The sequence below is a fragment of the Phyllopteryx taeniolatus genome, chromosome 13 (genome assembly GCF_024500385.1).
Source record: "Phyllopteryx taeniolatus isolate TA_2022b chromosome 13, UOR_Ptae_1.2, whole genome shotgun sequence".
NCBI classification, from domain to species: Eukaryota; Metazoa; Chordata; class Actinopteri; order Syngnathiformes; family Syngnathidae; genus Phyllopteryx; species Phyllopteryx taeniolatus.
Genome location: NC_084514.1, coordinates 13,502,059 through 13,514,044, shown reverse-complemented (window position 1 = coordinate 13,514,044; position 11,986 = coordinate 13,502,059). Strand labels below are relative to the sequence as shown.

General features: G+C 41.8%; 2 protein-coding genes across 2 annotated transcripts; one reads left to right on the top strand and one right to left on the bottom strand.

Annotated features, from left to right (window-relative positions):
- Window positions 1–2,275: 2,275 nt before the first annotated feature.
- Window positions 2,276–7,123, bottom strand: rsrp1 (arginine/serine-rich protein 1). Its single transcript, XM_061793765.1, has 5 exons — window positions 6,766–7,123; window positions 5,310–5,830; window positions 5,043–5,221; window positions 2,959–3,033; window positions 2,276–2,618 (listed from the first exon to the last, which is right to left on the bottom strand). The coding sequence occupies exons 2-5, from the start codon at window positions 5,785–5,787 to the stop codon at window positions 2,460–2,462; spliced, it is 891 nt and encodes a 296-aa protein (XP_061649749.1). The 5' UTR covers window positions 5,788–5,830; window positions 6,766–7,123; the 3' UTR covers window positions 2,276–2,459.
- Window positions 7,124–7,295: 172 nt separating this feature from the next.
- On the top strand, window positions 7,296–9,623 carry mgst3b (microsomal glutathione S-transferase 3b). Its single transcript, XM_061793768.1, has 4 exons — window positions 7,296–7,513; window positions 7,653–7,775; window positions 7,916–7,988; window positions 8,592–9,623. Exons 1-4 carry the CDS (start codon window positions 7,352–7,354, stop codon window positions 8,690–8,692), a joined length of 459 nt encoding a protein of 152 aa, XP_061649752.1. The 5' UTR covers window positions 7,296–7,351; the 3' UTR covers window positions 8,693–9,623.
- Window positions 9,624–11,986: the final 2,363 nt, after the last annotated feature.

The window sequence follows — 11,986 nt, the reverse complement described above, 5'->3', positions numbered from 1 at the left end:
ATCAAAGTAATGTTTTATTCTTTTTTTTTTTTTTTTTTATCTCCCTAATAGTAATGTCAGCTCACATTGGACAGTTAGTTTATCAGATACGTGTGATGGGTCACAAGGGAAAAGAATTAGGACATGAGCAAAAAAGCCAGAATAACTAAATGGCACACAAACATGTTTGTCAATTGTATTAACGCTATCTAGTAAATCTAAGAGAACAGCGACATTTTGTGGTCATGATGGAAACTGCAAAAAGTGTAGGTCATACAGGGTATGTCACAGGAAAAATACAGTCCCCTCCAGAAGTATTGGAACAGCAAGGCCAATTCCTTTGGTTTTGTTGTATACTGAAGACATTTGAGTTCCAAAGTTCAGAACTCCAGCTTTTAATTCATGGTATTTACATCTAGATGTGTGAAACAACTCACAAAAGCACCTTTTGTTTGAAGCCACCAACACTTCAAATGAGCCAAAGTATTGAAACAGACACTATTAAATTAACTTCAAAGTGAATAACATTTCATATTTGGTGGCATTACCCTTACTTGCAATAACTGCATCAAGCCTGTGACCCATTGACCCATTTGAAATGCTTTTCCAGGCCTTTGGCCTCTTTCAGTTCTTGTTTGTTTCTGGGGTTTTCTCCCTTCAGTCTCCTCTTCAGGAGGTAAAATGCAAAGCTTGGGTTAAGGTCTAGTGATTGACTTGGCCAGTCTAATTAGGTCCTTCCACTTTTTGCCCACGCGGGCACGGAGATAGCATGCAAACTCCACACAAGCGAGGGCATGATTAGAACCCCAGAACCGTGAGGCAGATGTGTCAACCAGTCGGTCAACGTGCCGCCTATACAATACGTATTAACGTTTATGTAAAATGTTGCAAGAAAGAATATGTCAACCCTTTGAAATTACCTGTTTTATTGATTTATATACTGAAACCTGCATATTTGACAGCCATTATGCCTGATTTCCAAAATCTTTTAGCTATCCCACAACCAGCCCACTTCTGGGGGAACCTACGCTATCCCAGGAGTCCAACTAAAAGACTTTCATAAAAATCCGATGTGACATTTCAAAATAAAGGTCCTTTGAATTCTGCATATTTGACAGCCATTATGCCTGATTTCAAAATATTATTTTTAAATCGCTTCGTTATCCCAGAACCAGTCCAGTTCTGGGGGATGCCAGACCATCCCAGGACTCCAACTAAAGCACTTTCATAGAACTCTGATGTGGTATTTCAAAATAAAAGTCCTCTGAAATCTGCACAGTATGTAAGTTTTTATAGACCCCTTTATCGTACAGAGAAGAGTACATAAAGTTAAGAAGGTGCCATGGAAAGTCAAGACTGGGTAGACAACAGTGGAGAGGACGACAATTGGTCCATCCTAGCCACCGAGATGGCAGTAGCGGTGGATTAATTGTTACCTTGGTAAGTGAAAGCTACTTTTACATTAAATAGGGGAGAGTCATTGGTCATGAAGTGATTATAATTGTTTAATTAAAAAAATTCAGCTACACTTTGTGGTGTTTTATATAAACTGGATTCCCACAAGTCAAGGAACTCTGTTTCAGATGGCGATGGAAGTCATGAAGTTCTTTCCTGACATTTCTTCGATTACTTTTGGGACATCAAAGGTGGAAATAGCACACAAGTGTTTGTTGGGTATCTTCCGTGTAGTGACACAACTCTCCGATAGCGCACGTTGACCTCGACCAATAGGATTGCGTATTGTGACCGTCACTTCGCCTCCCGTAGCGGTTGTGAACATTTATTCACACGAACCAATGTCTGCCGAAGCTTTAGAGCATGGTTGTGCTAGCACAAGCTTGCTAGGCTACATAACATTGTTGCCTGCTTGCGAGCCGCATTGTATTACAAGTACGTGAACATACCTCAAGCTCTTCTTGAATAGACAGTCCACTCCCAAGTACCAGTGATGACCCCAGTGTCTGTTCTTTTTCCCCCCAACCCAATACATTGGCAAGACTCAGTTACTGTTGCAACGTTAACGGTGTATCCGCATGGTAACGTTTTCTGGTTCCGCCTCTCAGACAGTGTTTAATTTGACAAAATAAAGTCCAGTGATCGTAAAAGATGGGATACGGTGCAATCGGAATAAATGTCATGTAGTGTTGCCACTGTTTGCAGTGATTTTATGGCAGTAGTCTGACATAGTGCAATCGTGAAAGATTAAATTGTCTTATAGTCTCATCCAAGCATAAGCCACCTTGTATTTTTGACGCAGTCTTTCAAGCAAAATAACCTACTGCTGAAAGAATGGACATTGTTCCTTTCATAAAATACTTTATTTGAACAGCAAAAATACAGGACTAGGGAAGAGAAATAATCGCACCTGAAAGATTTCTTCACTCCTTCCCACTTAAATCTTTAACCATCTGAAAGAAAATGTCAACGTATGTACAAAGTATTTACAGTATATACAATGTCCTCTCGGTGGTGTCCCATCCCTACTGTGACTTGGTGCGCACTTGTTTGCGTGCCCTGGAGGACTTGCCAGACATGACCGGGACCCAGTGGCCATAGGGCTTCCTGCTTTCATAGCTGTCCACTCTAGCTGTTACCTTAGCACTGGATGGCGCAATCATGGTTGGTTTGGCCACACAATTCTGGGGAAAGAAGACAAAATAAACCTGAGACTTTTAGTTCTCATACACTAAGTTCCATCTTAAAACGTTAGCCCTCCAAGTACCACCATCACGATCGGCATGAAAGTACTGTAGTGTAGTAGGCCCAAGTGTGCATTAAAAAAAAAAATGGTTATATGCTCACAAGTCGCATACTAGACCTGTATGCAAATGTATTGAACTAAAAGTTATAACCGAAATGTACTTAGCCAGCGATTCATTTGCACACTAGAGGGAGCCCGCATTTCACACTTGAGAATCGCTGCTCTAAAATGTGAATATGTGAAGGGTGAGCTTGGTCTAAAAGTATGTGGTCACTTACATTGATGCTGAAAGTGATGGTTTTTGTTTTTGCGGCAATCTTTGGGCTGGTGACTGAGGCCTCTGCTTCGTTGCGCTGTTTCATAAAGACAAGAATAGCAGAACCAGTAAGACTTGAGTAGAAAGAGTATCATCACTTTTATAAACTAATCTGACTTCTGACAATAGTTTTATATAAAGCACTTTTACTGGATAAGACCACATGCACATTTAATCTCACTGTTGTCATGACCAAGTTCTCGGCAGACGCCTCATGTACCAACTTATCTTTGGCATATGGAGACGACGACTTCATCTGGTTCTAGTTCTCTTGACAGGAATAGTCATTATAAAGCACACGCCTGCGCTCCATCAGCAAGTGGTGGATTCTGCTAAATAATGATGACCCATTTCAACTGCAAACCATAGATACATTTGTCATGTCAACACAGTACTGCCTGTAGAACGCGGTATATTAGTCCTCTAATTTGCTTGTGTAGTGTACATTTCTATGTGTAATTTAAATGTGTGCTAATCCAGGTACAGAATAGAGAACGCAGTGTGTGCAGGACAAGAATCATCAGTCAACCTTTCACGCAAACTTATTGTCGTCACCCAAGTCACATGACAGCCCTTTTTTCCCGAGGCGCCGATGGGTGAAGGAGACCACTGTCATGTTATCTATGAAGACAGGAATAAATACAGAGAGTATGTGCATTCCCTCAGGGTTCCAAAAGGTCAACACAAGACACAGGAAATACATCACAAAACAGATTCCTGTATTGACTTGTCTTTAGAAATACTGTGTTGACTTACGAGTCTGCTGAAAGTTGCTTTTGTTTCAAATATTTTGCCACTGCAGCCAATACAAAAAAATGAGTCAAATGACCCATTTGCTAGGGTTGGGCATCGCGAATTGATTGGAACCAGGACTATCGTTCCTGTTCTCCCAGAATCGTTCAGATTTTAAAATTTCAGTTCCCAGTTTCGATGCCTACAGTCCGCCAACCCCGAAGAAGAGAGTTGCAAAAACCAACAAAGAAGAACGCACACGAAGACATGCTTGTGCCCAATGGCCGTGGCGACCATAAGTATGTCTTAACTTTGTTAAAATTAATGACCAGTCACCTCGGTGCAACACTTGGAATAAGATTATATTGTGCAAAGGAGGTGCCCTGCGATTGGCTGGCGACCAGTTCAGGGTGTACACCGCCTCTCACCCGTGGATGGCTGGGATGGGCTCCAGCATGCCCACGATTCTGGTGAGGTTGGGCGGTACGGAAAATCGATGGATGTGTAAAGGAGGCTTTCACAATGTGCAGAAGTCTGACGCGCTCCCTCACACTCCGAGCCTCAGTCTACACCACGCGGAGCTTCAGTGAAATCAAATTGGGTGTATGAAACAATACGTCGATGAAAACATTGGGGTAGCTAACAAGGCAAACGGTTGGTTGCACTTATAGTTCCATTCATAAAATCACAGGTGTCTTGTGAAGTTTCCGTGCCAAAATGCTGAGTTCTGGTGCGAACCCGTCAAAATAAAAGCAGTCCCAAAATAACTATTTTAACAATGCTATATTTAACTTTTAGCAGAAACAATTAATGAATATTAAGTCAATTGGGTTAGTTCCACACACATTGCCTTTTAGTTCATAAGGTTGATAATACTGGTTACAAAAGAACCCCGAGTCAAATGTTTTTTTAGTTTAGGCTGCGGGCTGCTAAGTAAATGGAGGGTCATAATTTGGACACCCTTTATTATACCATGCAAATTTTTGTGGCTCAGCCCCCTAAAAGAATCGGAATCGAGAGTCATTTGGAACCGCAATCACTCAAATTCAGACAATGCCCAGCCCTACCATTAACAATCATGATTGTGTGTCTTAGAGCTATAGATCTTCATAGCCCATTATATACATTAGCTTGTTTCTTTTTTACTTCTACTTATGTCTTTAAAGTACTGTGGCTGATGCAATAAGGCAAGCAATTTTCTTCAAAGGATTGATAATGTTTATCATCACTTCCACTCTCCACAAACTGTGAAAAACATAATCTGAGCAATCCTAAACAAAGTCGTGTGACACATTTAGGGGAGCTGACACTCACCTGTGATGATATCTTTTTAGGGTGTGGTCTAACCCTTGGCTCAGACTCGGGCAGCCCCCATTTGTGCTTCTCCACCTGCTCTGACAGGATCGGTTTCACACTCTCAGGAAGCTCCAGTTTCTCCACTCCCAGCAGCTTCATGGCATTGTTTCTTGCAACTTTGAGAAGTTCTCTCTTATCTGAGGAAAAACAAGTGTAGATATAATTAGTATGTGTATATAGTTATGAGGATGGAAATGTTCCCTTAATTTTGCTTGATCAGATTACCTTCCAAACTCAAGATGACTGAACTTCCTGAGGATCTCGAGGGACTCCTATAGGATCTGGACGGTGATCTGGGAAACCCATTAAAACGAGCCTGGACCCTGCTGTATCTCCTCCCAGCATATGAAGCTCTTGAGCGGGATCTGGAGTGAGAAGTGGAGCACCTATGGAGCCTGTGATACCTGTCCAGTGAGGGTGAGCGGCTGTCGGATCGAGAGTGCGCCCTGTAGCGGCGTGATGCATGGTGGCGGCTGTATCTTCGATGACCGCGACAGTGGGAATGTCTGTGGCAGCGAGGATGAGAGCGGGACCTGGAACGAGATGAGGAACTGTCGCTGGATGATGAAGACCTGTGACGGCCTCTGTCGCTGCCAGAAGATGAGGAAGGGCTGCTTTCATAACTATTCCTGGAGTAGTAGGAGGAGGGGCTCCTCTGATCAAAAACACCACTGGGTTCATCACTCAGTTGAACAGGAGCCATTGCTAGGTGAGAGTCTCCTCCCTTAGTTATTGTCCTCCACAAGCTGAAACGAAAACAACAACATTAGGGACAACACAGTACAGTTTTCACTATAATGCGGTCCATTGTTCATCCCCCCCACCATGTTTTTCTGATGAGATTTTACAGGAAAGTCTTAAGAGTTGCACCTTGAGTGTATTAACATGCCTGGCAGCACTGAGGTCTGTCTACAGTTAAGAGAGACAGCGTGATTAATCACATTTTGCTGTTATAATATTTGCAGTTTTCCACTGAGCAAAGACAATATAAGCCTGTGCGTAATGTGTGTTGTTTGTATATATTCAGTTGTAGCTTGATGCGTGCTAATTTGTTAGTCCGTCGACCAGACTTTTGTTAAACAAATGTTTGGTTCTATTTTTTACATTTTGGTGTTTAAATGTACAATATTCTCTTTAGTTGTGTCAATTTTGCCTTGGACTTCAAATGGGAAATACAAGAATGCTTAACCCCACTAGGTACGAACAGTCACTGAAGTACTTCATGGTTTTACAAGTTAATGTTTTAAAGTGTTTAAAAGTGTTCAACGTGTATGGGAGCGCGAAGACTACAAATTATGTTTCTTTTAGTTTCTCTACATGACGGATTTTCACCGAAACGTATGGGTAACAATAATTAGTAGGAACACAACTTAAACGATATCGTAACTAAAAGATATAGAACAAAGAAATATTCTGTTTAGAACGACGCATGGTTTAATATTTGGTGGTTGAACGCTTGTCCGGCCCGCGTGATCAACGGCGTTGTTACGCAACGAAAACGTTCTGGAAAATTCCATCTTACGCAAGCTAGCATTAGCTGTAGCTCTAACATGCTATGTTTTCTTTGTCCTGTCCAGGCGTTTGCTACTTCAAGACTAGCATACCAAGTAAGATGTTTATAAACAATGTGATAATAACACATCTAGAAATACAAATGAGTTAGAAAAAAGGAGGTTCTTACCAGTTACTATTGCTTCAGTTGAAACCGTATCAAGGTCACGACGGTAACAAACGTACAATATGGTCGCCTTTCACAAAGTAACCGAGTAATTCAGAAGTTAATAAAGATCGTTCCTGATTGCTAAATGTCTGCGGCCACTCCCGTCGTCGTACTACTGCTGTCGTCTCGTCTCGAATGAAACCGAACAAAAGGACCAACGAGTTTCACTGAGCTTCTGGAAAATTACAGTCACGTGATTTTCCTCTGTGACGCCCTCTACTGGCGACATGTCTGAAAGCGTTCAAAAGCTTTGTCGAACAAAATAAAACAGAACGTCACTCCAGCATTTTTTTTGCCATTTTTACTTGAGCAAATTAGGTAACCTTAATTCCAGCAAAATGTGCAGGTATCCTGTTATTTTTGTTTTCGTGCCGTCCACAAAGATGGAATACGCCGACACCTCCGTATTGTTCCTATCTATGGGTACGTCAAAAGTCGCGCAGATCTCGCGATATTTCACACACGACCTATTTCACACACTCGACTTAAATAGCTGCGCGATCGCGATATCTGAACCTCAAACTCCTTCGTCTCTCTGAACTCTCCTATGCGACCTGGAAGCGAACGTAACAATTGGCCAGAGATGGATATTCTGACTGTTTTGCCCTCCAATTTTGGATATGTCATATTCACCTACCTATACAGTTGGATTATGCTGTCTTATTTAGCTGTAAAAGTTGGAGCTGCCCGGAAGAAGTATGACGTTAAGGTAGTTATGTTTTCATTTCAGTGGACTCTATATTTTTCTTTTAAACACAGAGCTTGAGTTGGCATTTGGTGCTTGTTGCTTTTGAAGAATCCCTGTTGTTATTTTCTAAGAAAATATTCACGTGTCCTGTATTGCACAGTATCCAACCATGTACAGTGACAAGGCTCAAGTGTTCAACTGTATCCAGAGGGCCCATCAGAACACTCTTGAGGTGTATCCTCAGTGGCTTGTTTTCCAGACCATCGCAGCCCTCGTCTTCCCGGTACGATATTATCTTTGCTCTCTGACATGATTTCGAAGGCTAACTGCCTGAGAAGCAATGGCACTGTCACGGTGACTAAGCACATTTGCACTGGTCTGGATTGTCGGCTTATATTGTTTTTGTTGATTCCTTTACATTAGTTAACAGCATCAGTGCTGGGTGCCATTTGGGTGACAAGCAGGCTTTCCTATGCCTGGGGCTATTACACTGGAGGTAAGACTGATATTTGCTCGATAAAATAAAATAAAAGCTGAAGCCCCTTCATACTGATACCTTCAAGTGGTAATTGTTTAAATCAGTGGTTCTCAAACTTTATACACAAAGTATGACCTAAAAAAAAAAAAAAAAAAAAACAGTCCTTAATACTTAAGTACCACCCACATGAACAAAATCAAACTACTTTAGAGTAGTAGGCCCAAGTATTCATCAAAAATGAGGCAATGAGGTTTTATTCCTAAAAAGTGCATTTAATATCAGTGTAAGCCTCTGTAACATTACAGACAGTTTAACACTGTGCTTAAATACAGGAAAACAGCTGGACTTAATGAGTCAGTTCAAATGTATTGCACATAAGTTAAACATTGTACTTAAATACATGTTTAAAAACAAACAGATAAGATTAAATGCAAATGTATTGAACTTAAAAGTTAAATAAAAGTGAGCTGTACTTTTTTTTTTTTGCATACCACTAGTGGTACACGTACAAGACTTTGAGAAGCACTGGTTTAAATCAATATTTTTGGGGGAAAGATTATTAAATAAATTGTAATACAAAAATGTCAATTAAAATGTGAAATGCTGTGTGTTTCATTACAGAGCCCGCTAAGAGAATGAACGGTGCCTATGGCTACATTGGATACCTTGGAGTTATCTGTCTGTCCATATATGTAGGCTTGCAATTGCTTGGAGTTTTTTAAGATCATTTTCAGAAAGAAAAAAAAAAAAAAGATTGCGCTCATCTTTTCCAGTATGACTGATAATATTACTCAATTATACAAAATAGCATGTTGCTTTGACATGTAGCAGCCTCACCTTACTTTCCAGCATTAAGCTAGTACAACTGATACTGAAAATACATATCATCGTCTAATGAAAATACACTGTTTTGATTTGGACTGACCACATAATTACTTTAGGTTTTATCCAAGGTTCTCGCCTGTATTTTACTAATAAATACATCTTAAAAAACTGGTTGCCCTGTTGCTTGTGAATATAGTCATTTATCATTGTATTGTCAGGACATTGAATCGATCGCAACTATCCTGTTTGCATTAACTTAGAAGTTAGAAGAAGTTCGATTTTGCCTCTCATCTGCGCAGGCTTCATCAGTTCATGCTCAAAGACTACTAATGGTATGGTCTGAAGCACTTAGTTTACCTTATTTGTTGTTTTTTTTTGTTGATGTTTTTTTCTTTGCTCATAGAATTCCTGCAACTTGCAAGGGTATGTTCACTGTCTGTCTTATTGATGGGGGGGGTGCGAAAACTGAACAGTTGCTTTGTCCACAATAACTTGGCTCGGGCAGGGATTCCCCACCAGGGTGCTGTAGTATCCTAGTGGGCCATGAGAGATCATCAGGGGTGCTATGGGAAATTATCCAAATTCAGTTAATTTGTCAAAAAAATATTCATTACGAATACATCTTTGTTTATCAATCTATCCCAGTGACGTGTAAAGGCAGAAGAATGAAATGGACTCTGTACTTCCATTAGATGGCACAAGGCACAATTAACCTGTGTATTCACTTGTTGCCTTGCAAGTGGATACACAGATGTGTGAGTGCAGCTTTGTGTTCAATTAAACATGGCAAGATTTCACAGAATAAATACATCTTTGAGTAAATTGAGACATCATTATTCCAGTATTTTTGTTTGGTGGTGTGCGGTGAGATCTTTCTTAGGTAAACCGGATGCCTTGGCTCAATAAAGGTTGGGAAACACTGGGCTAAGGGACCAAAGGTCAAGACCAGATTGTTTGCAGCTTGAGCATTCCCAAATGTTTCCTTGAGCAAATCACAGAGTCCTGTTAAAAGAAATAACAGTCTGCAGTTTCTAATAGTCAATCAGATTATATTTGTAATGTGTGCAAAACAAGAAAAATCCTCCGTACATACATCCGTTCTCTGAACAGCTTATCCTCATTTGAGTCATGGGTTAAAGAAAAATCAAGTTAAGTTTTTGGGGATGTAAGTATATAATTATGATCGAAATATTTTGCGCAGATTGAAAGGTAATCAATTGGCATTGGTTATATTACGTAAACAACGATCCGCAAATCTACCTTTGTGAATATGTACACTGTACAGTAGAGTATGGATAGGTATAATTTAGAAAGGGAACAGAAATTTTAGAATTGGGATCATCTGTGCTTTTACTATATTTCACATTTCTAAATAGTTGACAAATAGTAAAGAAACTTATTGATAGCTTTATATCAAGTTCTCAGGTCTCTTGCGAGCACTCGCATGAGAATCACGTGATGTGCAGACATAAAGTTTGTCAAAGCTGCGAATACCACTGCAAAAAGAAACGGATAATATCAGATCACAAACAAAAACTAGTCCCGTTTAGAATTTTATATGCTCTGACCACTGCTTAAAACTAATGCATATATTATTTGAAACCGCCGGCACGGTGACCGACTGGTTACCACATCTAGGTTAATTGAAGACTAAAATTGCCCGTAGGTGTGAATGTGAGTGTGAATGGTTGTTTGTTTGTATGTGCCCTGCAATTGGCTGGCAACCAGTTCAGAGTGTACCCCGCCTCTACCCGATGACAGCTGGGATAGGCTCCGGCACTCCCGCGACCCGCGTGAGGAGAAGCGGCTCAGAAAATGGATGGATGGATAACAGAATTACAGTGTATCTATATATCTATATAAATAGATGATGTGGTTCTGTTGGCTTCATCAAGCCGTGACCTCCAACTCTCACTGGAGCAGTTCGCAGCCGAGTGTGAAGCGGCTGGGATGAGAATCAGCACCTCCGAATCTGAGACCATGTTCCTCAGTCGGAAAAGGGTGGCGTGCCCTCTCCGGGTCGGGGATGAGATCCTGCCCCAAGTGGAGGAGTTCATGTATCTTGGGGTCTTGTTCACGAGTGAGGGAAGAATGGAACGGGAGATCGACAGGCGAATCGGTGCAGCGTCTGCAGTGATGCGGACTCTGTATCGATCTGTTGTGGTAAAGAAGGAACTAAGCCGAAAGGCGAAGCTCTCGATTTACCGGTCGATCTAGATTCCTACCCTCACCTATGGTCACGAGCTGTGGGTCGTGACCAAAAGAACAAGATCCAGGATACAAGCGCCCGAAATGAGTTTCCTCCGCAGGGTGTCCTTGGCTCTCCCTTAGAGATAGGGTGAGAAGCTCGGTCATCCGGGAGGATCTCAGAGTAGAGCTGCTGCTCCTTCACATCAAGAGGAGCCAGATGAGGTGGCTGGGGCATCTGATTCCTCCTTGGTGAGGTGTTCAGGGCACGTCCCATCGGGAGGAGACCCCGGGGACGACCCAGGACACGCTGGAGAGACTACGTCCTTCGGCTGGCCTGGGAACGCCTCGGGATCCCCCCGGAAGAGCTGGATGAAGTGGCTGGGGAGAGGGAAGTCTGGGCGTCCCTGCTAAAGCTACTGCCCCCGTGACCCGACCTCGGATAAGCGGTAGAAAATGGATGGATATGTGTGTGTGTGTATATATATATATATATATATGCTCAGTATTTAGTAGAAGCACCCTTTTGAGCTAATACAGTCATGAGTCTTTTTGTGAATGATGCAACAAGTTTTGCTCATCAGGATTTGGGGATCCTCTGCCATTCCTCCTTACAGATCCTCTCCAGTTCTGTCAGGTTGAACGTTGGTGGGCAGCTGTTTTCAGGTCTCTCCAGAGATGGGTCATTGTCTTGTTGAAAGGTGAACCTTCGGCCCAGTCTGAGGTACTGAGCACTCTGGAGAAGGCTTTTGTCCAGGATATCCTTGTACTTGGCCGCATTCATCTTCCCTTCGATTGCAACCAGTCTTCCTGTCCCTGCAGCTGAAAAACACCCCCACAGCATGAGGCTGCCACCACCATGCTTCATTCACTGTTGGGACTGTATTGGACAGGTGATGAGCAGTGCCTGCTTTTCTCCACACATACTGCTTTGAATTAAGGCCAAAAAGTTCTACCTTGGTCTCATCAGACCAGAGAATCTTATTTCTCACCATCTTGGAGTC

What these genes read in the sequence shown, in the direction of transcription:
- rsrp1 (XM_061793765.1), bottom strand. Translation starts at nt 5,787, where the DNA reads ATGGCTCCTGTTCAACTGAGTGATGAACCCAGTGGTGTTTTTGATCAG. An exon ending in AGTCATCTTGAGTTTGGAAG is followed by an intron (nt 5,222 to 5,309) that starts GTAATCTGATCA and finishes GTTTTTCCTCAG; the next exon opens with ATAAGAGAGAACTTCTCAAA. An exon ending in CCATCACTTTCAGCATCAAT is followed by an intron (nt 2,619 to 2,958) that starts GTAAGTGACCAC and finishes TTCTTTCCCCAG; the next exon opens with AATTGTGTGGCCAAACCAAC.
- mgst3b (XM_061793768.1), top strand. Translation starts at nt 7,352, where the DNA reads ATGCGACCTGGAAGCGAACGTAACAATTGGCCAGAGATGGATATTCTG. An exon ending in GGAAGAAGTATGACGTTAAG is followed by an intron (nt 7,514 to 7,652) that starts GTAGTTATGTTT and finishes TGTATTGCACAG; the next exon opens with TATCCAACCATGTACAGTGA. An exon ending in CTGGGGCTATTACACTGGAG is followed by an intron (nt 7,989 to 8,591) that starts GTAAGACTGATA and finishes GTTTCATTACAG; the next exon opens with AGCCCGCTAAGAGAATGAAC.